The sequence below is a fragment of the Nannospalax galili genome, unplaced genomic scaffold (genome assembly GCF_000622305.1).
Source record: "Nannospalax galili isolate Female #2095 unplaced genomic scaffold, S.galili_v1.0 scaffold432, whole genome shotgun sequence".
Lineage (NCBI taxonomy): Eukaryota > Metazoa > Chordata > Mammalia > Rodentia > Spalacidae > Nannospalax > Nannospalax galili.
The window spans coordinates 798,622-818,492 of NW_008331138.1; the positions used below are offsets into that span (position 1 = coordinate 798,622).

The 19,871-nt window shown below is 50.1% G+C and overlaps 1 protein-coding gene across 2 annotated transcripts in view; it reads left to right on the plus strand.

Moving 5' to 3' along the window:
• The window catches only part of Npas1 (neuronal PAS domain protein 1), a 24,896-nt gene extending 5,060 nt beyond the window's left edge, over nucleotides 1-19,836 (plus strand). The window contains exons 4-12 of one of the 2 annotated variants that reach the window (XM_008821946.2): nucleotides 9,429-9,502; nucleotides 9,771-9,860; nucleotides 11,538-11,709; nucleotides 13,733-13,848; nucleotides 14,175-14,332; nucleotides 14,711-14,817; nucleotides 15,170-15,317; nucleotides 16,670-16,764; nucleotides 19,264-19,836. In XM_008821946.2, the coding sequence (XP_008820168.1) occupies nucleotides 9,429-9,502; nucleotides 9,771-9,860; nucleotides 11,538-11,709; nucleotides 13,733-13,848; nucleotides 14,175-14,332; nucleotides 14,711-14,817; nucleotides 15,170-15,317; nucleotides 16,670-16,764; nucleotides 19,264-19,730 (1,427 nt within the window). In that variant the 3' untranslated portion in view covers nucleotides 19,731-19,836. The remainder of the gene's footprint in view (nucleotides 1-9,428; nucleotides 9,503-9,770; nucleotides 9,861-11,537; nucleotides 11,710-13,732; nucleotides 13,849-14,174; nucleotides 14,333-14,710; nucleotides 14,818-15,169; nucleotides 15,318-16,669; nucleotides 16,765-19,263) is intronic. The other variant, XM_029558118.1, reaches the window with a different exon arrangement.
• Nucleotides 19,837-19,871: the final 35 nt, after the last annotated feature.

Here is a 19,871-nt window from a genome sequence, read left to right on the forward strand (position 1 = left end):
CCTTATACAGGGGTGGGTTCGATTAGATTTTAGGGAGAAAGAGGGGAAAAGAGGAGACTGTGGGTCTGAAATAGCGTCAGCCCCCACCCCAACTCGGGGAAGTAGAAGTCTTGAGTCTCAAGGAAGAAAGCTTAGTTAACAGATTTATATTAGTGGACAGGGGTCACTCTTTCTCTGAGTAGATGAGTTGGGGCCAACTCAACAGAAGTAGGGGAGGTTCGATTAGATTTTAGGGAGAAAGAGGGGAAAAGAGGAGACTGTGGGTCTGAAATAGCGTCAGCCCCCACCCCAACTCGGGGAAGTAGAAGTCTTGAGTCTCAAGGAAGAAAGCTTAGTTAACAGATTTATATTAGTGGACAGGGGTCACTCTTTCTCTGAGTAGATGAGTTGGGGCCAACTCAACAGAAGTAGGGGAGGGGATATCCTTGACTTAGGCTGTGTGATGGGGGTCACTCTTTCTCTGGGTAGGGGAGTGGGGCTTGGTTTAATGTAGGAGAATAGTCAAGGACCCCTAATGGCAGGAAGGGTGGATGTGTTCTTATCATCCTTCACTGTTTAGGGTTTGGTTACCTGGAAGGCTTGTTTTCCTGACTATGGAACACATTTTTTTTTTTTTGGAGACGGGTCTCATGTGGCCCAGGCTGTGGTCTTGAATTCACTCTGTAGCCAAGGATAACTCCTGATCCTCCTGCCTCCACTTCCCCAATGCTGAGATTGTTAGTGTGTACCACCACCTGTTTCATGGGGTGCTGGGGATGGAACCCAAGGGTTCATGCATGCTAGGCAAGCACTCGACCAACTTATCCACATCCCCAGCCTCCCTAAGTTTCTAAGGGTTTTGTTTTCTTTTGTTTTATTTTTTGGTTTCTGAGATTTTTTAAAACGTGTGTGTATATGTCTGTGTGTGGGTATGTGTACATGTGTGCAGGTTTCCTTGGATGCCTGAAAAGATATCATATTCCCTACAGCTGGAGTTATGAGCTACCTGACATGGGTTCTGGGAACTGAACCTGGGTCCTCTGCAAGAGCAGCAAGTGCTCTTAACTACAGAGCCATCTCTCCATCACACTCCATCCCTGTCTTTTTTTTTTTTTAATTTTTACATGTGTGAGTGTTGCATCCATGCATGCAATGTCCAAGGAAGCCAGAAGAGGGCGTCAGATGGTTGTCAGCTGCCATGTGGGTGCTGGGAACTGAACCCAGGTCCTGCTCAAGAGCAGCCAGTGCTCTTAACCTCTGAGCTATCCCTCCAGCCACTGCCCCACTTTTAAAGTTATGTATCTGTGTGTGAGTATGTGCATGTGAGTTTACCACACCCCAATTTTTTTTTTTAAGATAAGGTTTCATTATGCAGCCCTGGATGGCCTGGAACTCACTATGTAGACCAGGACACATTTCACGTGTGTGTGTGTGTGTGTGTGCATGTGTGTCTGTGTGCACGTGTGTGAGTATGGTTTGCACATGTGGAGGTCAGAAGACAACGTTGATGTTAATCCTTCCCTTCTACCATGTTTGGGATCCAGTGTGGTCTGTTTGCTGTTCGCAGCTGCACAGGGCAGGCTAACTCCCTCCCATCTCTTCCCTGTAAGAATGCTGGGATTACAGATTACTGCTGTGTCCAGCATCATGTGGGGATTCGAACTCAAGTCCTCTCAATTACAAGGCAAGCACTTTATCCACTGAGCCATCTTTCCAGCCCTCCCTCCATTCCAGTTTTGTTCATGGAACCTAAAACTCTATCTGGGGGACAGTAAAAGCGCAATAAGTAGTTGTTCAGGAGGCAACCTCTTAGACCACAGGTCCAGTGTTACCTCTGCAGGAAGTGACCTTTGTGCTGAGACTTGGAAGGAGCCAGCTGCGAGAAAGGCTGGGTGGAGTGTCAGGGCAGAAGGAACATGTGCCAAGGGCCTGAGGCAGACAAGAACCAGGAGGAAGCCTGGTGAGGGCTGGGGTGGGCCTGGAGTCAGCATGAACTGGTATTCTAGTGAGAAAGGAGTCAGAAAAGCCATGAAGGGGAAGAAGAGGCAGGGAGGAGAGAGAGACAGACAGAGAGAGATACAGAGACAGACCACAGAAACCTCGGGGCTACCTAGAAAGCCACACATTCTTCACAGTGATAAATTGGGCACCCACTGTATACCTGGCTGCAGCTATGGAGGCATTTGACATTGGGACTCACTCACCCATTTTACCATCTCTCTAGACCCATTTTACAGATGGGGTCAAGGAAAGTACACACCAAGGTGCTCCAGAGCCTGGCAGAATGCTTGCCTAGCATGCCTGGGTTCCATCTCCAGCACTGCATAAACCAGGTGTGGTGGTGCATGTCTGTCATCCCAGCAGGCAGGAGATGGAGGCAGGAGGATCAGAAGGTCAAGGTCATCTTTGGATATATAGTATGTTCCAGTACAGCCTGGGCTACATGAGACCCTGGGAGGAGGGGAATTCCCAGAGCAATTTGATATCATCCCTCAGCTCTGTCTAGCCCTAGGGAATAGACCTCCACCCTTCTAGGGGTCAAGAAGAGGAAGCCCTTCCTCCTTAATACCCCAAGACAGGTGACTTTAAATGAGAAGGAAAGTAGCCCCTTGAAGTTTGGCAGGGATCATGACTGCCCCCATTCTCATCCTACCCTCTGGGTCTCTCCCCTTCCTGTCTCTCCCCCCTCCCTCCATTTCTGCCCTTCACAGTCCCCCCGACCCCCCAGGTATCAGCTGATGAGTGTTTGTTAAATGAAAAAGCAATTTTAAGGGCTTCGGACTTAAGGAAGGGCAGGGGACACCTGTTGAATTTGGGGGATGGGCAGGGGCTGTGGGTGGGGAAAATGGAGAGCTGGTGGAATTCAGGAGGCAGAACCTAGGGGTAGTAAGACATCACTCAGCAATCCTAGATGGACCCTGATGATCCCCGTCTCAAGGGACAGACCCCTCAAACAGGGTGGGGGCGCAGGCAGTCCCTGAGCCCTCCCCCCTACACACCCCATTCCAATGCGTCCATTAATGCCGTTAATTGCAGCAGCTCAGTCTGACCCGGGCTGATCCCCGGAGAGAGAAAATGAAGGAATTAGCAAAAATGACAGGGGAAAATTGCCACAATTAGCAGGCAGCATTGTTCCTGCCTGTCACGGGGCTGCTCAGAGCTGGATCTCGGGGGAGGGGTCCCCATCACCCCCTCCAGTTATTATTCCTGGAGGTTCACTTGGGGAGGAACAGCGGTCAGATGTGGGGGGCTCCTGGGCTAGGGAGGCCCGAGATAGACACTGAGGAACAACTTGGGGGAGTCAGGAGCAGTCGGAGGGCTTCCCTGCCTAGAAGAGCAGTAATTCCGCCTCTAGTTCCAGGGCTCCTCCATCAAACCATCTGGATCCTTGGCAGCCTAGGAGCTCGGAGCCCAAAGGCCTACTTAAAGTAAGGAAACTGAGGCACAGAGAGAAAGAGGTCACCCCCAGACCCTCAGTCTCAGGGAAGGTAGGTCACTGACTGTGGCCCCAGAGTACCTGGATCGCCATTGGGAGGGTCACCTTCTGCAGCGATAGGGTCACCAAGATTCTGGGTAGGGACGACATCCAGGACTGCTGTGTCTCTGCCAGCCACCAGCACCAAGTCTGGGGCTCTGGCTGTCCTGACTAAGGGGGAGGGGCCTGTGTCACCTGACTCATGTCATAGTGACTACCTGTATACTTGTGTGTATGTCTCTCTCTGAAGTTATTAGTTTCTTCATCTTTATCTATAATCTTTGCAATCGATCTGTCAGTTTCTCTATGTTAATTTGTTTATTTGTTTTTCTTTTTTTTTAATTAATTTTTTTTTTTTGTCTTTATGAGACAGGGTCTCCCTGTAGCCCCAGCTGTCCTGGAACTCACTATGTAGACCAGGCTGGCCTTGAACTCACAGAGATCCGCCTGCTTCTGCCTCCCGAGTGCTCAGATTAAAGGCATGTGCCACCACACCCAGCTAATTTATTTATTTCTTTTTAATGTGTATAACTGTTTTGCCTGCTGTATGTAAGTACACTACATGCATGCAATGCCCTAGGAGGTCAGAAGAGGGTGTTGGATCCCCTGGAACTGGAGTTATAGATGGTTGTTAGCTGCCATGTGGGTGCTGGGAACTGAACCTGGGTCCTCTGCAGGAGCAGCCAGTGCTCTTAACCATGGAGCCAGCTCTTCAGTCCTTCTCTACGTTTATATACGTCTCTGTCACTATCTCCTTTAAAAACAAAATCAGCAGGGGATGTAACTCAGCAGCAGAACACTTGCCTAGAATCCCCCAGTGAGGGACTGGGGAAAGTGACTCTGTGGCTCATTGGTACAGGACTTGTCTAGCACGTGCAAGGCCCTGGGTTCAATCAAAATGAAGGAATTAGCAAAAATGACAGAGAAGTGGGGCTGGAGAGATGGCTCAGCAGTGAAGAGCACCAGCTGCTTCTGCAGAGGACCCAGGTTCAGTTCTCAGCACATGGTGGTTAACAATTATAACTCCAGTTCCAGGGGATCTGATGCCCTCTTCTGACCTTCACAGACACTGCATGACATGCGTGCACTTACATACATGCAGGCAATAGACTCAGTGGTTAAGAGCACTGTCTGCTTTTGCAGAGGACCTGGGTTCAATTCCCAGCACCCACATGGCAGCTATGAACCATCCTTAACTCCAGTTCCAGGGGAATCCGAAGCCCTCTTCTGACCTCTGCAGCATTGCACAGCACGGATGCACTCACATACATGCAGGCAATACACTTATACATATAAAATAAAAATGATAAATAAAATTAAAAAATAAAAATAATAATAATTTTTGTCTTTTAAAAAAATATTTATTATTTTTATTTTATGTGCATGTGTGTAACTGCCTGGCAGGTAAGTGCACCTGTGCTGTGTAATGCCTGTGGAGGACAGAAGAGACTGTTGGATCCCCTGGAACTGGAGTTACTAACAGTTGTTAGCTGCTATGTGGGTACTGGGATTCGAACCCGGGTCTTCTGTAAGAACAGTGTTCTTATCCACTGAGCCATCTCTCTAGCCCCTGTTTTGTTTTGTCTTTTTTTTTTTTTTTTTTGAGACCTTGTCTCCCTGTGCCCCAGCTGGCCTGGAACTTACTATGTACACCAGACTGGCCTTGAACTCCCAGAGATCCACCTGCCTCTGCCTCCTGAGTGCTGGGATTAAAGGCATGGGCTTTGATACTAAATTAGCTGCTTTGTTGTTGTTTGGGGTGTTTTTGATATTGCTGTTTGTTTTGTAGATTCATTTTATTTTTTAAGATGATTCATTTGTATTTTTAATTGTGTGTGTGTGTGTGTGTGTGTGTGTGTGTGTGTGTAAGTATGTAAGTTCAGGTGCTCAGAGTCCAGAAGAGGGTGTCACATCCCCTGGCATTGGAGTTACAGATATTTGAGTCACTGGGTGTGGGTACTGGGAATAGAACTTGGGTCCTCTGCAGGAGTGTTTGAGCCAGGACTGGAGACATGGCTCAGTGATTAAGAGCACTGGCTGCTCTTGCAGAGGATCCAGGTTCAGTTCCCAGCACTCACATGGCAGCTAACAACCATCCATAACTCTAATACCAGGGGACTGAAACCCTCTTCTGGCCTTGTGGGCATTGTACACATGTGTCTACTTACATACATGCAAGCAAAGCATTCATACACATAAACATAATAAATAAAATAATTTTTTTGGTCTTTTTAAGACAGGGTCTCCCTGTAGCCTCAGCTGCCCTGGAACTCACTATGTAGACCAGGCTGGCCTTGAACTCACAGAGATCCACCTGCCTCTACCTCCCAAGTGCTGGGACTACAGGTGTGCACCATCACGCCCAGCTAAAATATTTTTTAAAAGAGCATCTGAGGAACTGGGCATAGTGGCGCACACCTTTAAGCCCAGCACTTGGGAGGCAGAGGCAGGTGGATCTCTGTGAGATTGAGGCCAGCCTGGACTATATATTGAGTTACAGGCAGCTGGAGCTACAGGGAGACCCTGTCTCAAAAAGGCCACCAGAAAAAGAAAGGAAGAAAGAAAGAAGGAAGGAAAGAAGGATAAGAAAACAAAACAAAAGAGCAGCTGAGTCATCTATCTAACCACATATATATATTATTTTTTGAGATAAGATCTCACTATATGTAGATCCAGAACTCACTATGTAGACCAGGCTAGCCTTGAACTCACAGAAATAGAAATCTGTCTGCCTCTGTCTCCCATTTTCTGGAATTAAAGGCATGTACCACCACACCCAGCTAAATTAGCTGGTTTTTAAAATTTATGATTTTTATTTTATTGTATGCATGAGTGTATTGCCTGCATGTGACCCATCATACAATGCCCAAGGAGGGCAGAAGAGGGCGCTGCATCACCTGGAACTGGAGTTACAGCAGTTGTTACCGCCATGTGGGTGCTTCAAAATCGAACGGGGGTCCTCTCAAGAGCACCCAGGGCTCTAAATTGCTGAGCCATCTCTCCAGCCCTAAATTAATTGCTGTGAAGTGTGCAAATCAGTGCAATGTTCCATGGTAAGAGTTGCACAACTGTCACCTTTATCTAGTTCCAAAATATTTCCATGGCCTCAAAGGAGTCTCCAAAGCCAGGAGGCAGTGACCTCCCAACACTGACAGCTGCCTACCTGCTTTCTGTCTCTGTAGAATTGCTGATTCTGGGCATTTCATAGAAGTGGGATCAGACACTCTGTGGCCTTTGTGTCTGTCTGCCTTCACTCACTGAGCGTCACATTTTGGGTTTCCTATGTTACATCCTATGCCAACGCTTCCTTCCTCTTTATGAGTGGATAATATTCCATTGAATGGATGTGCCACATTTTGTTTATCCATTCTTCAGTAGATGGACATCTGGCTGTGTGAGTAATGATGCTCTGTCCACATGCGTACATACACTCCCCACAGTACCTGTCCAGTGCATACATGCGCTCTTCACGGTGCTTACTTTCTTCATTTGACCAGGCTGACCTGGAACTGACAGAGAGAGGTCTGCTGACCTCTGCCTCTGAAGCACTGGGATTAAATGTTTGCATTTTCACTTTCCTAATGACTAAGGATATTGAAGGTCTTTCTATGTGCTGATTGTCACTTGTATGTCTTTGGACAAAAGTCAGTTCAAGTCCTCTACACATTTAAGAGTTTTTACATTTCATTTATTTATTTAAATTTTATGTATATGGACATTTTGCCTGCTTGTATAAGTACACCCATGTATGAAATGCCCAAAGAGGCCAGAAGCGGGTGTCACATTCCTTGGAACTAGAGTTATAGATGGTTGTGAGCTTCCATGTGGGTGCTGGGAATTGAACTCAGGTCCTCTGAAAGAGCAGCCAGTGCTCTTAACTACTGAACCATCTCTCCAGCCCCCTCTAATTAAGGCACATCTAATAAATAAGGCACATTTCTAATCAAAAAATACTTTACTATTTTTATTTTATGTGTATGTAAGTGCACCATGTCATGCAATGCCTGCAGAGTTCAGAAAAGGACATCAGATCCTCTGGAACTGGAATTACACATGGTTGTTAGCCTCCATGTGAGTGCTAAATATCAAACCTGTATGTGGGTCCTCTGCAAGAGCAGCCAGTACTCTTAAACACTGAGCCCTCTCTCCAGTCCTACATTTTTATTTTTTAAAGATTTATTTGTTTTGCCAGGTATGATGGCCCACACACACCTCTAATCCCAGTGCTTAGGAGGCAGAGGCAGGTGGATCTTTGTGAGTTTGAAGCTAACTTACAGAGCAAGTTTCAGACCATCCAGGGCTACACAGTGAGGCCCTGTCTTTTAGTCTTTTTTTTTTTAATGTGTATGCGTGTATTGCCTGCATGTAGGTAAGTGCACCCATGTTGTGCAATGCCCATGGAGGACAAAAGAGGCTGCCAGATCTGCTGGAACTGGAGTTACTGACAGTTGTTAGCTGCCATGTGGGTGCTGGGATTCGAACCTGGGTCTTCTGCAAGAACGGTCAGTGTTCTTAACCACTGAGCCACCTCTCCAGTCCCTGAGGCCCTGTCTTTTAAAAAATTGATTTATAGGGCTGGAGAGATGGCTCAGTGGTTAAGAACACTGACCATTCTTGCAGAAGACCCAGGTTCGAATCCCAGCAGCCACATGGCAGCTAATGACTGTCGGTGACTCTAGTTCCAGGGGATCTAACACCCTCTCCTGTCCTCCTCGGGCATTTGCACAACACAGATGCACTTACATACAGGCAATAAACTCATACACATAAAATTTAAATAATAAATACCTTTTTAAATTGATCTTTATGTGTATGAGTGTTTTACCTACATGTATGTAAATGTATTCACATGCATTGAATGCCTGATGGAGAGGAGAGCATCAGATCCCCTGGAACTGAAGTTGCTGGTGGTTGTGAGCCATCATGTGTGTGCCGGGAACCAAATCCGGGTCCTCTGCAAGAACAGCTAGTGCTCCTACCCACCAAGCCATCTCTCCATCCCCTCTGCACATTTCTGAATGAGATCATGTTTTTGTCCTTGAGCTGTAATGACCCTTTTTATTCCTTTCCGTCTCTCTCAGTTGTTTCCCACAGGCTACCCATGACTCATCCTTCTGTCATGGCCTCAAATGCCCCAAATGTTTAGCATAGAATGCTAAGGCAAGGCCTCTACCACTGGGCCACACCCCCAGCCTCTCACTGGGGGATTCTAGGCAGGTGCTCTACCACTGGGCCACACTGCCAGGCCTTCACATGTGAATTCTAAAATCTCACTCTGTCACTGAGCTGCCTTTCCATCCCTCAATTTACTTTTCAAGACAGGTTCTCATGTGTAGACCAGGCAGGCCTTTAGCCTCAACCTAGCAAGTACTGGGATTACAGACCTGTGCTACCAGACACTCCTAGGCCTCAGCTTGTTAGTCTCCTGCTTGTTGTTCATCCTCCTTGGCTTCTGGCCACTGAGGACATGTGGGGTGTCCTAGCCAGCTCTATGTCCCCAGCACTGCATGAATAGTACAGGACTTGGGAGCAGCAGTATCCAGGGACATTCTTTTTTGTTTTATTTTATTGTTTTATGTGTATGAGTATATCGCCTGCATGGATGTAAGTGCACCTGTGTCGTGTAATGCTCGCGGAGGTCAGAAAAGGGCGACGAATCCCCTGGAACTAGTGTTATGGACAAGTTGTTAGGTCCCAAACCCCGGTCTTCTGAAAGAGCAGCCAATGCTTTTAACAGCTTACCCATCTCCCCAGCAACCCCAGGGACATTCTTGAGGTATGAATGAATGAAGGCATGAACATATCCTTCTGTATCCCCGTCTGTCATTCAGTTTTGGTCTCCCTGTCCCACCTGCCTCTGCCCCACGGAGCCCAGCGATCCTGGACACCGGGGCTCACCATGGTGGCTGGGGGTGGGTTATAGACAGTCAGTCAGATCAATAGGTCCCGACCTCACTCTTCCCTCTGTCCCCAGCCCCAAGCCGCCGGGGCGCGGTGGCGCTGGTCTCTGAAGTCTTTGAGCAACACCTGGGCGGACACATCCTGCAGGTGAGGCGGGGTTCCCCTCCTGTTGCTCCTTGCTGCCACCTAGTGGTAGTATCCAGGAGCAGCATCCTCTCGACCCTCGTCCAAGCCCTTGGGAGCCCAGGGGACAGAGGCTGCAAGCCAGGGCTTCCTTGGGCCTGTCCCTTCCCGAGATCACAGAAGTCCCCCAGCCTCAGGCAGATATACAGCCTCAGGCGGATATACAGACCCTCTCTTCCTCCCTGTCTGCTGGTGTGCCCTTCCTATATCCACTCATGTCTCTCAATTCCAGTCCCTGGATGGTTTTGTGTTCGCCTTGAACCAGGAAGGAAAATTCCTCTACATTTCTGAGACAGTCTCCATCTACCTGGGTCTCTCACAGGTAAGGATCCCAGCCCTACCCCGATGGTGAACTGCCATCTCTTGGCCCATGTTTGCCCTTGTCCTCTGCTGGCATAACTAACCCCAACATGGGGAAAAAGGGGGACAGTGTATGGTCCTTAAAGTGTTCCTTGGAACCCTACATGGCACAGCCACACACACCCCAGTGGTCTTCCTGGTGGAGGAAGGTTATTAAGGTAACAAGTCAACAGCTGCACCTAATAGTATATGCCTGTAATTAAGGGTACTGGAGAGGCTAAAGCAGAAGGATCACAAGTTCAAAGCCAGCCAGAGCAACTTAGTGAGACTTTGTCTCAAAATTTAAAAGTAAAAAGAGGTCTGGGGTAGTTCAGTGGTAGAGGCCCAGCCTAAAATCCTCCAGTGAGGGGTTGGGGGCTTGACTCAGTAGTAGAGCACCTGCCTAGAACCCCCCAGTGAGGTGCTGGGGTGTGGCCCAGTAGTAGAGCACCTGCCTAGAGCCCCCAGTGAGGGGCTGGGGGCTTGGCTCAGTGGTAGAGGGCTTGGGTAGCATTATAGAGGTCCTGGATTCAATTCTCAGTACCTGTGATGGGGTTGTAGCTCAGCTGATAAGAGTATATGCCTAGCATGCACAAAGCCCTGGGTTTGATCCCCTGCATGGCACAAACTGGGCATGATGGTAAGGCATAAATCTACCCAGGAAATCCCAGCACTCAGTAGGTAGAGGTAGGAGGATGAGAAGTTCCAGGCCAGTCTGAGCTACATGAGATTTTGTCCTTTCACGGCATGGTGGCTCTTTAATCACAGCACTCAGGAGGTAGAGGCAGGAGGATCTGTGGGATCAAGGCCAGCCTGGTAAACACAGCAAGTTCCAGGCTAGCTGAGGCTACAGAGAGACGCTGCCTCAAAAAACCAAGAAAAAAAAGAAAAACAAGAACAACAAAAATAACATCCCTCCCAAAAAACAATGCCCCTCCCAAAGGGGACTTTGGACAGGAAGGGGTGATTAAAAGAGTGGAAGAGGGGATAAAGGTGGGGTTGGGGGAATAGTCCAGAGGGATGAGGGCTGCTGGGAGGCAGGTCACCCCAAGCAAAGGGACAGTGGGAGTAGCGGACTAACTTTGCAAAGAGTCTTGAGTGGGGCTTGGAGGTCAGAAGATTACAGTGGAAGGTGAGCAGGATCAGTGTGGGGACACAGTAGAAGGAGAATGGGACCCCTGTGAGTTTGGAGAGGTACATCTGGCTTAAATGTTCTAATCCATCAAAGAATTGGGAAACAAGACCAGGTGTGTTGGCAAATGCCTTTAGTCCCAGCACTCGGGAGGCAGAGGCAGGCGGATCTCTGTGAGTTCGAGGCCAGCCTGGTCTACATATCGAGTTCCAGGTCAGTTGGGGCTACAGGGAGACCCTGTCTCAAAAAGATTTAAAAAAAAAAAAAAAAAGAATTGGGAAACAGACTTGATGGTGTGTGCAGGTAATCCCAGTAATCCGGAGGCCTGAGGCAGGAGAATTGACAGAAGTTTTAGGACAGACTGGGCTACATAGTAAGTGCCTGTCTAAAATCAAAGAGGTGGGGAAAATCTACTAAAGAAAAATGCAGGGCAAGTGTGAAGCACACCCCTTAGCAGGCTGAACCCAGCAGGTTAAGTGATTGCACGCGCACTTCACCGCCCCCTGCATTCCCCTCCGTCACCGGCAGGTGGAGCTGACGGGCAGCAGCATCTTCGACTACATCCACCCTGGGGACCACTCAGAGGTACTGGAGCAACTGGGGCTGCGGGCCCCGACCCCTGGACCTCCCACTCCACCCTCCGTCTCTTCCTCTTCCTCCTCCTCGTCTTCCTCCTCGCTGGTGGACACTCCTGAGATTGGTAATTTCCAGGAATCCACTCCTTGGCAATGAATGAAACCTGAGGGTAGATCTGGGTGTTTCTCCTTAAAGTACTGCAAAGCAAGATTTTATAAAACGAATTCGAGTCCAAATTGAGGGGATGATACTTGACTCTCTAAACTTTCTAAGTGTCCAGAATGGTTACAATACCTCCAAGATTTGAGCTACTGAGTGGAGATGAAAAATAAGGCCATCAGATTTACAAGAGATTTACATTTTACTGTATCCTTAATTACTGCGTTGGATCCTCACACCAACCCCACAAGACAGGAACGATCTGCAAAGTCCAGACACAGCACGGAGGTCACCCAACTACAGGATTCAGTTGCTTTCCAGTTCAGATCTATACTCCTAACCTCTTTTTTATTTTTAAAATTAATTTATTTTTATTTTGTGTGTATGAGTGTTTTGCCTGCATGTATGTAAGTGCACCACATGTGTGCTATGCCTGCAGAGGTCAGAAGAAAGTGTCAGATTTCCTGGAACAGGTGTTACAGTTGTTAGCCACCATGTGGGTGCTGAGAACCGAACCTGGGTCCTCTGCAAGAGCAGCCAGTGCTCTTAACCACTGAGCCATTTCTAAAGCCCCTTTTAATTAATTAAGGCTTTTTAAGATGCAGTCTCCCTGTAGCCTCAGCAGGCCTGGAACTCACTATGCAGACTAGGCTGCCCTCAATCTCACAGAGATCTGCCTGCCTCTGCCTCCTGAGTGCTGGCATTAAAGGAGTCCCCTGAAGGGAACAGGCCCTGCTAGACTGCCACCCCCTCAGAGTTTGCAAAGAACTTTTGTTTTTTAAATATTTTATTATTTTTACTTTATGTATATGAACGTATTGCCTGCATGTATGTGAGTGCACCCGTGTCATGCAATGCCATGGAGGTCAGAAGAGGGTGTCGGATTCCCCTGGAACTGGAGTTAAGGACGGTTCACAGCTACCATGTGGGTGCTGGGAATCGAACCCAGGTCTTCTGCAAGAGCAGTCAGTGCTCTTAACCGCTGAGCTAGCTCTCCAGCCACAGAACTTTCTCTTTTTTTCTTCTTTTTGAGACAGGGTCTCCTTGTAGCCCCAGCTCTCCTGGAACTCACTATGTAGACGAGGCTGGCCCCAAACTCACAAAGATCCGCCTGCCTCTGCCTCCCAAGTGCTGGGATTAAAGGTGTGCGCCACCATGCCCAGCTTAAAACTTTCTTTTTAACGAATATTTTATAATTTTTACTTTATGTGTATGAATGTATTGCCTGCATGTCTGTAAGTACACCCATGTCATACAATGCCTCAGGAGGTCAGAAGGGGGCGCTGGATCCCCTGGAACAGGAGTTACAGACCTTTCTTGGCTGCCATGTGGGTGCTGGGAACTGAACCCAGGTCCTCTGGAAGAACAGCCAGTGCTCTTAACCACTGAGTCATCTCTCCAGCCCCACAACTGTGTTCTTGAGTTTTAGGAAAAGCGTCATTTGAGTGTGAGCATTTTTTCAAGAGCCAATTGTGGGGTTTATTTGTAGATACTGTGGATTGTTGAGGGTTTTTTTGGGGGGAGGTATTTATTTATGTATGTATTTGCTATTTCCCATTCCCCTGCTCTGTGCCAGGGGACACAGCTGTGATCACCACAGCCCTAGTCTCACTCACCCTCTGGGGGCTCATAGTCCAGTTAGGTATATGTGAGGGTGAGACTGACCAGTCTGTCCCCAGACTGGGACAACTGGATGGACAGAGCCCAGAGGGGGCAACTGATGTAGCCTGAGGGTCAGGCAGATGTTCACAGAGACCTGGAGGTTGTGGCTGGAAAAGACTGCTTTCTTCTCAAGGCTAGAGGGAGTTGACTGTGGGTGCTGAGCAGGAAAAGGGGGCTCACTTGATCTTAGACCTGGCTGTCCCATGGAGGGGAGCCTGGTGTGTCTGAGTGTGTGGAGCAGCTACTGTGTCAGCAGACTGTGCTGCTGGTTCTGAAGGTAGTGGGGTCCCCTGCAGGACCCCACAACAGCTCCATCTCTGTTCCAGAAGCCCGGCCTGCTGAGGCATCCCCTGCCTCTGGGATCCAGGAGCGCTCCTTCTTTGTCCGTATGAAGTCTACCCTAACCAAGAGGGGTCTGAATGTCAAAGCCTCGGGATACAAGGTGGGTATGAGCTGCCCGATCCCTCCTGAGGGTCTGCCAGAGGTGTCCCAAGCCCAACTATGAGGAGGACGCCCAGGCAGGGGGCTGCACTTGCTGAAGGTGTGTCAGGGGACCAGGGCAGGTACCTGCTACACACACTGCAGCCTCTGTGCCCCAGGTGTAGGTGTCTGATGGAACCCGGGTCCTTGGCTTGGTTGTGGACTTCCTGCCTCAGTGGTCCCGCCTGGCACTTCCCCAGCCATGCTCATTCTGCTTGCCCTACCCTCCAAACCAGCCCACTTCACTAGCACCCACCTTGCCCTCCCAATCACATCCACCATCCACAGGTCATCCACGTGACAGGGCGTCTGCGGGCCCGCGCCCTGGGCCTTGTGGCCCTTGGCCACACGTTGCCCCCAGCTCCCCTGGCTGAGCTGCCTCTGCACGGACACATGATCGTCTTCCGCCTAAACCTGGGCCTCACCATCCTAGCTTGTGAGAGCAGGTACCGGGGTTGGGGCGGGAGGGAGGTTGGGACCACTAGAGACCCAAGGCTATATGGGAATCAGCGAGAATTCTGGGCCTGTGTGGGCTGCAGCACTGGGGGAGGTGGAGGAGCAGGGGACAGCCTGACTCTAGCCTCCAGTGTCCAGGGTAGGGCCTTGGGGCGGAGGAGGGGCGGTGCTAGTGGTCAGGCCCCGCCCATTTCTTTTTCTGGTCTCCCATCATTCACACTTTCCTTCGCCTTACCATACCCATTTTACAGAGAGGCAAACTGAGACCCAGAGTACTCCAGCGCAAGGGCTTGGACACTGAAAGTCTCTAAAGCCAGCTCTATCTCCGAGCACCCGTCTCTGACTCCTCCACTTTCTTTCTCCCCTAGAGTTAGCGACCATATGGACCTGGGGCCTTCAGAGCTGGTGGGCCGCAGCTGCTACCAGTTTGTCCACGGGCAGGATGCAACTAGAATTCGCCAAAGCCACGTGGACCGTGAGACACACCCCGACCCCCCCCACACCTGCCACCACAAAGACTTAAATGTCCCTGCTGCCCTGTTCCCAGGAAATCCCCTTCAGGGCTGACCATAGTCTCTGCCTGCTGCACCTAGAGCTCCAGGGGTTCAGTTTGGAACAGTAAATCAACGGGGAGACTGAGCCATGGCTCATGCTGGGGGGGGTGAGTGAGGTCCCATGCTGGGTCATCTCCAGGTCTCTCTGACTATCTCTCTTTGTCTTTCTTGATTTCCTCCCACCCTTGCTGTCTCTATCTCCTGCCCACCTGTCTTGACCCTCCCCACCCCACCCACCTCTCTGGGCTCCCCGCTCTCCTGGGATGCACCCAGTGCTGGACAAAGGTCAGGTGGTGACTGGTTACTACCGTTGGCTGCAACGTGCGGGGGGCTTCGTGTGGCTGCAGTCTGTGGCCACGGTGGCCGGGAACGGGAAGAGTGCTGGGGAACATCATGTGCTGTGGGTCAGTCACGTGCTCAGGTGAGAGGCGACCCACGGTGGCAGTCCCTCCCCATCCCAGACAAGGCCCTTTAGAGGAGGGCTCTGAAGACAGGGGAAAGAATGTGAGACCAAATGCTCGATATAGGATAGTCCCATGTGACTGACACAGAGAGGAACCACTGTTGGGAGGGGCACAACTATGAGAGATGGGAGCAGGAGTAGAGTGAAGGCTCATGGGGCTCTGTCCCAGGCTGAAGGTGTGGATTTGACTCTGGGACACAGGGGAGCCATAGAAGGCTTTATGTCCGGGGAGGGTCACAGTCAAGTTTTTTTTTTTTTTTCCTGATGAGAGAGTTGACTGAGGGACAACATGAGAACTGAAGGACCAGAGAGATGCCTGGGGCAGGAGAAATGCCAGGAGGGACGGTGTTATCTGCCCCTTTGTCAACCTGAGATTTGGGCCCTAGAAGGAAACAACTGATGGTTTAGAAGGAAGAGACTGAGGCCAGATGACCATGTGCTTGGGGGACACCCAGGTGACATCAGGTGGCTAAAAGCAGCATACATCTGGCCTCAGGAGGGAGAGCTAAACTTAGTTGGATTACACCTTGGAGCTGGGTGTATTGGCTAAATCCCAGCTACTGGGAAGGCTGAGGCAGAAGGATTGAAAGTTTAAGGCCAGTCCTTGGGAAATCTAGGGAAACTGTCTCAAAAGAATAAAAAGAGGGCTGGGGTGTGGCTCAGTGGTAGAGCCCCTGCCTAGGATCCCCCAGTGAGGGGCTGGGGTGTGGCTCAGTGGTAGAGCCCCTGCCTAGGATCCCCCAGTGAGGGGCTGGGGTGTGGCTCAGTGGTAGACGACACCTTTGATATTGACCCAAGGGTGGTCACTGGTGAGTGGCCACGGGCAGAGCATAACTGTTGGGATCCTGGGTTGCTGGGATTAAAATCTTAGCCTGTGGGTTGGAGGTGTGGCTCAGTTATAAAAGTTCTGTCTAGAATACCCCAGTGAGGGGCCTGGGGGGTGTGGTTCCTGTATAGTAACAGCCAAGAATTCCCCATCGAGGGGCTGGAGTGTGGCTCAGTGGTAGAGTCCCTGCCTAGAATCCCCCAGTGAGGGGCTCGGTGGTAGTTCACCTGCCTAGGATCCCCCATGAGAGGCTGAGGATGTAGCTCAGTGGTAGAGCAGCTGGCTAACATGTGTAAGACCCTGGATTCAATCCACAGTGAGAGTGTGTTTGGGGGGGGAGTGGCAGTGAAACCAACTTAGAGTTTATAGGCCTGATGGCTTTTTAAGTGCTTCAAGGTGGGAACCCCATATTCCACTTAGGGGGCATTTACATTGCCTGCTGTCCTGAGACTCCTGGTTCCCAATTCCATCCTCTTGTCCCCAGCCATGCTGAAGGGGCCCAAACACCCTTGGATGCCTTCCAGCTCCCAGCCATCGTGCCCCATGGGGACCCATCCAGCCCAGGGCCAGAGCCTACAGGTGAGTACATCCTTCCCACCTCTGCACCCAAGAAAGCCCTGAGGGACCTTTAAAGTACCCAATGTGGAAGCCACTAGCTAGGACATGTGGCTACTTACCTTAACAGTGAAATTAAATGTCCTCAAGTTTGGGGAGATGGCTCAGTGGGGAAAGTGCTTGCCACCTAAGCATGAGGACCAGAGTTCGATCCCATGTAAAAAAGTTAGGTGGGGCCACACATGCCCTAACCCCCAGTGCTTGGAGGAACTCTGGGTCTTACTGGCCCATCCAGTCAGGGAGTTCCAGATTCAGGAAAAGACCGCGCCTCAATAAATAAGGTAGATGGGCTGGAAAGGTGGTTCAGTGGTTAAAAGCACTTGCTGCTCTTCCAGAGGACCAGAGTTTGATTCCAAGCACCCATAAGATGGCTAACAACTACCTGTAACTTCAGCCCCAAGGGATGAGATGCCTCTGATCTCCCACATGCCCATGCCCACACATGCATACACAGGGGCACAAAGAACTTTTAGGGGATGTGGGGGCACCTGCCTATGATCCCAGCTTTTGTCATTCCAACTCTCAGAAGGCTAAGGCAAGGGGACTGCTAAAAGTTCAAGGCCAGCCTGGTCTACATAGTGAGTTTCAGGCTAGCCAGGACTATATAGTGAGACCTTGTCTCAAAAACAAGCAGTTAAATGTCTGCATCCTCAATTCTACCTACCACATTTCAAATACTCAGTAGCCCCATGTGGCCAGTGGCTGTCTCTCAGGACAATAGTGATAAAAGATATTTTCAGTACTGTGGAAGGTTCTAACACTACAGAGAAGGCATCTGATCTAGAGAGTTCCTTGGACCTGCAGGGATCTAGCTGGGACTTCTCAATCGAGGATTCACTGACTCATGGGTCTTGACTGTCCTGTGAGATACTATGCCTGCGGCACCTCGCCTCTCTGTGATAAACAGAAACTATCTCTGGATCCAGCTGTGTGCTGAGGGGAAAAACAAACAGAACACTGGGGCTGAGAACAAGGCCACTGCCCACATTGGGAGAGCAAGGGCTGGAGGCACACAGCCCTTAGAAGCCTTCTCTGAGGCTGGAGTGGGGGTGCAGGATTATAACATTGGTTACTGGAGAGGCTGAGACAGGGAGATTCCAAGTTCAAAGGTAACCTGGACAACTTATCAAGAACGAGTCTCAAAAAGTAACGAGAAGTGCTATAGAGATGGCCTAATGGGGAAAGCTCTTGCTGTGTAAATGTGAAGACCTGAGTTCAGATCTCCAGCAACCCAGCTAGGCAGCGCATATTTGCAACCCCAGTACTGGGAGAGGCAGAGAGAGGGGGATCCTGGGGCTTGCTGGCCAACCAGCCTAGCCAAAAGTTCAGTGAAAGACTTTTTCAAAAATATAAGGGGGGAGGGAGGCTGTAGAGATGGCTCCGTGGTTAAGAGTACTGGTTGTGGGGCTGGAGAGATGGTTTAGTGTTTAAGAGCACTGACTGCTCTTGCAGAGGACCTGTGTTCGAGTCCCAGCACCCACATGTCGGCTACAAATTGTCCTTAACTCCAGTTCCAGGGGAATCCAAAGCTCTCTTCTGACCTCCGAGGCATTGCACGACACGGGTGCTCTCATATACATGCAAGCAATATACTCACACACATAAAAAATAAAAGTAATAGCCGGGCATGGTGGCGCATGCCTTTAGTCCCAGCACTGGGGATGCAGAGGCAGGTGAATCTCTGTGAGTTCAAGGCCAGCCTGGTCTACATAGTGAGTTCCAGGCCAGCTGGGGCTACAGGGAGACCCTGTCTCAAAAAGACCAGCATCCACATGGGAACAATCCTTAACTCCAGCTCCAGGAGATCTGCAGACCCACACATACACACACACACACACACACACACACACACACACACAAAGAACAAAACCTTAAAAAAGGTGGAGGGCCAGCATCAGGTGTTTGTCCTATAAGCCTGATGATCTGAGTTCGATCTTGGGAATCCTTGGTGGAAGGACAACACCAACATCCAGAAGTTGTGCTTTGACCTCTACATGCAACTACACTCACACGTACACACAATAATAATAAATAGGGCTAGTGAAATGGCTCAGTGGGGAAAGGTGCTTGCCATCTGATGATGCAACCTGACAACTGGAGTCTGATCCCCAGAACTCAGGTAAAGGTGGAAAGGGAGAGCCAACTCCACAAAGCAGTCCTCTGCCTACTACCCCATCACACACACAATAATAATCATAAAAATAAATTTAAATAAATAATGAGGTGGAGAGTTATAAAGGAAGGCTCCCCTATGTCAACCTCTCACCTCTACATGCAAAAACGTGGGCCAGAACTCCCCCCCACATGATGCATGCAACACATACACATGCACAGACTGAAAAGAGTGCTCTAATGCAGTTCAGTGGTAGAGCACCTGCATAGAATCCCCCAGTGAGAGGCTGGGGGAGTGGCTTAGCATTAGCGCTCTGCAAAAAAAAAAATAAAAAGGATTCCTCTTCTTAGAGGAAGAGCCTCCAGTGGACCGAAAGCCGGCTGCCTCTGTGGACAATGACAAAGAAGAGGCTCCCCAGACCCGGGGCAAACGCATCAAAATGGAGCCCAGCCCAAGGGAAGCTAGAGGCTCAGAGGACAGTGAGGAAGAGCTCTCGGACCCACCAGTCCCACCCCGGCCAGAATTCACTTCTGTCATCCGGGCAGGGGCCCTGAAACACGACCCTGTACGACCATGGGGCCTGACAACGCCTGGGGACCCACCACCTTCCCTGCTGCATGCAGGCTTCCTGCCGCCCATGATGCGGGGCCTGTGCACCCCGGGCACCATCCGTTATGGCCCCGCAGAGCTGGGCCTGGTGTATCCACATCTGCACAGGCTGGGCCCGGGCCCCACACTCCCAGAGGGCTTTTACCCCACGCTGGGCCTGCCGTATCCTGGGCCCACGAGCACTAGGGTGCAGCGGAAGGGGGACTAAGGACTGGGTATCACTAAGGAACGGGAACCTGGGAGACAGATCGAAGCCTGGAGCCATCCTTGAGAATTAAACACCAATCCCCTAGGGGGTCTGTCCCCAGGGACCCTCTGCCTTTCTTCTTTTCTTGTTATTTTAAATATT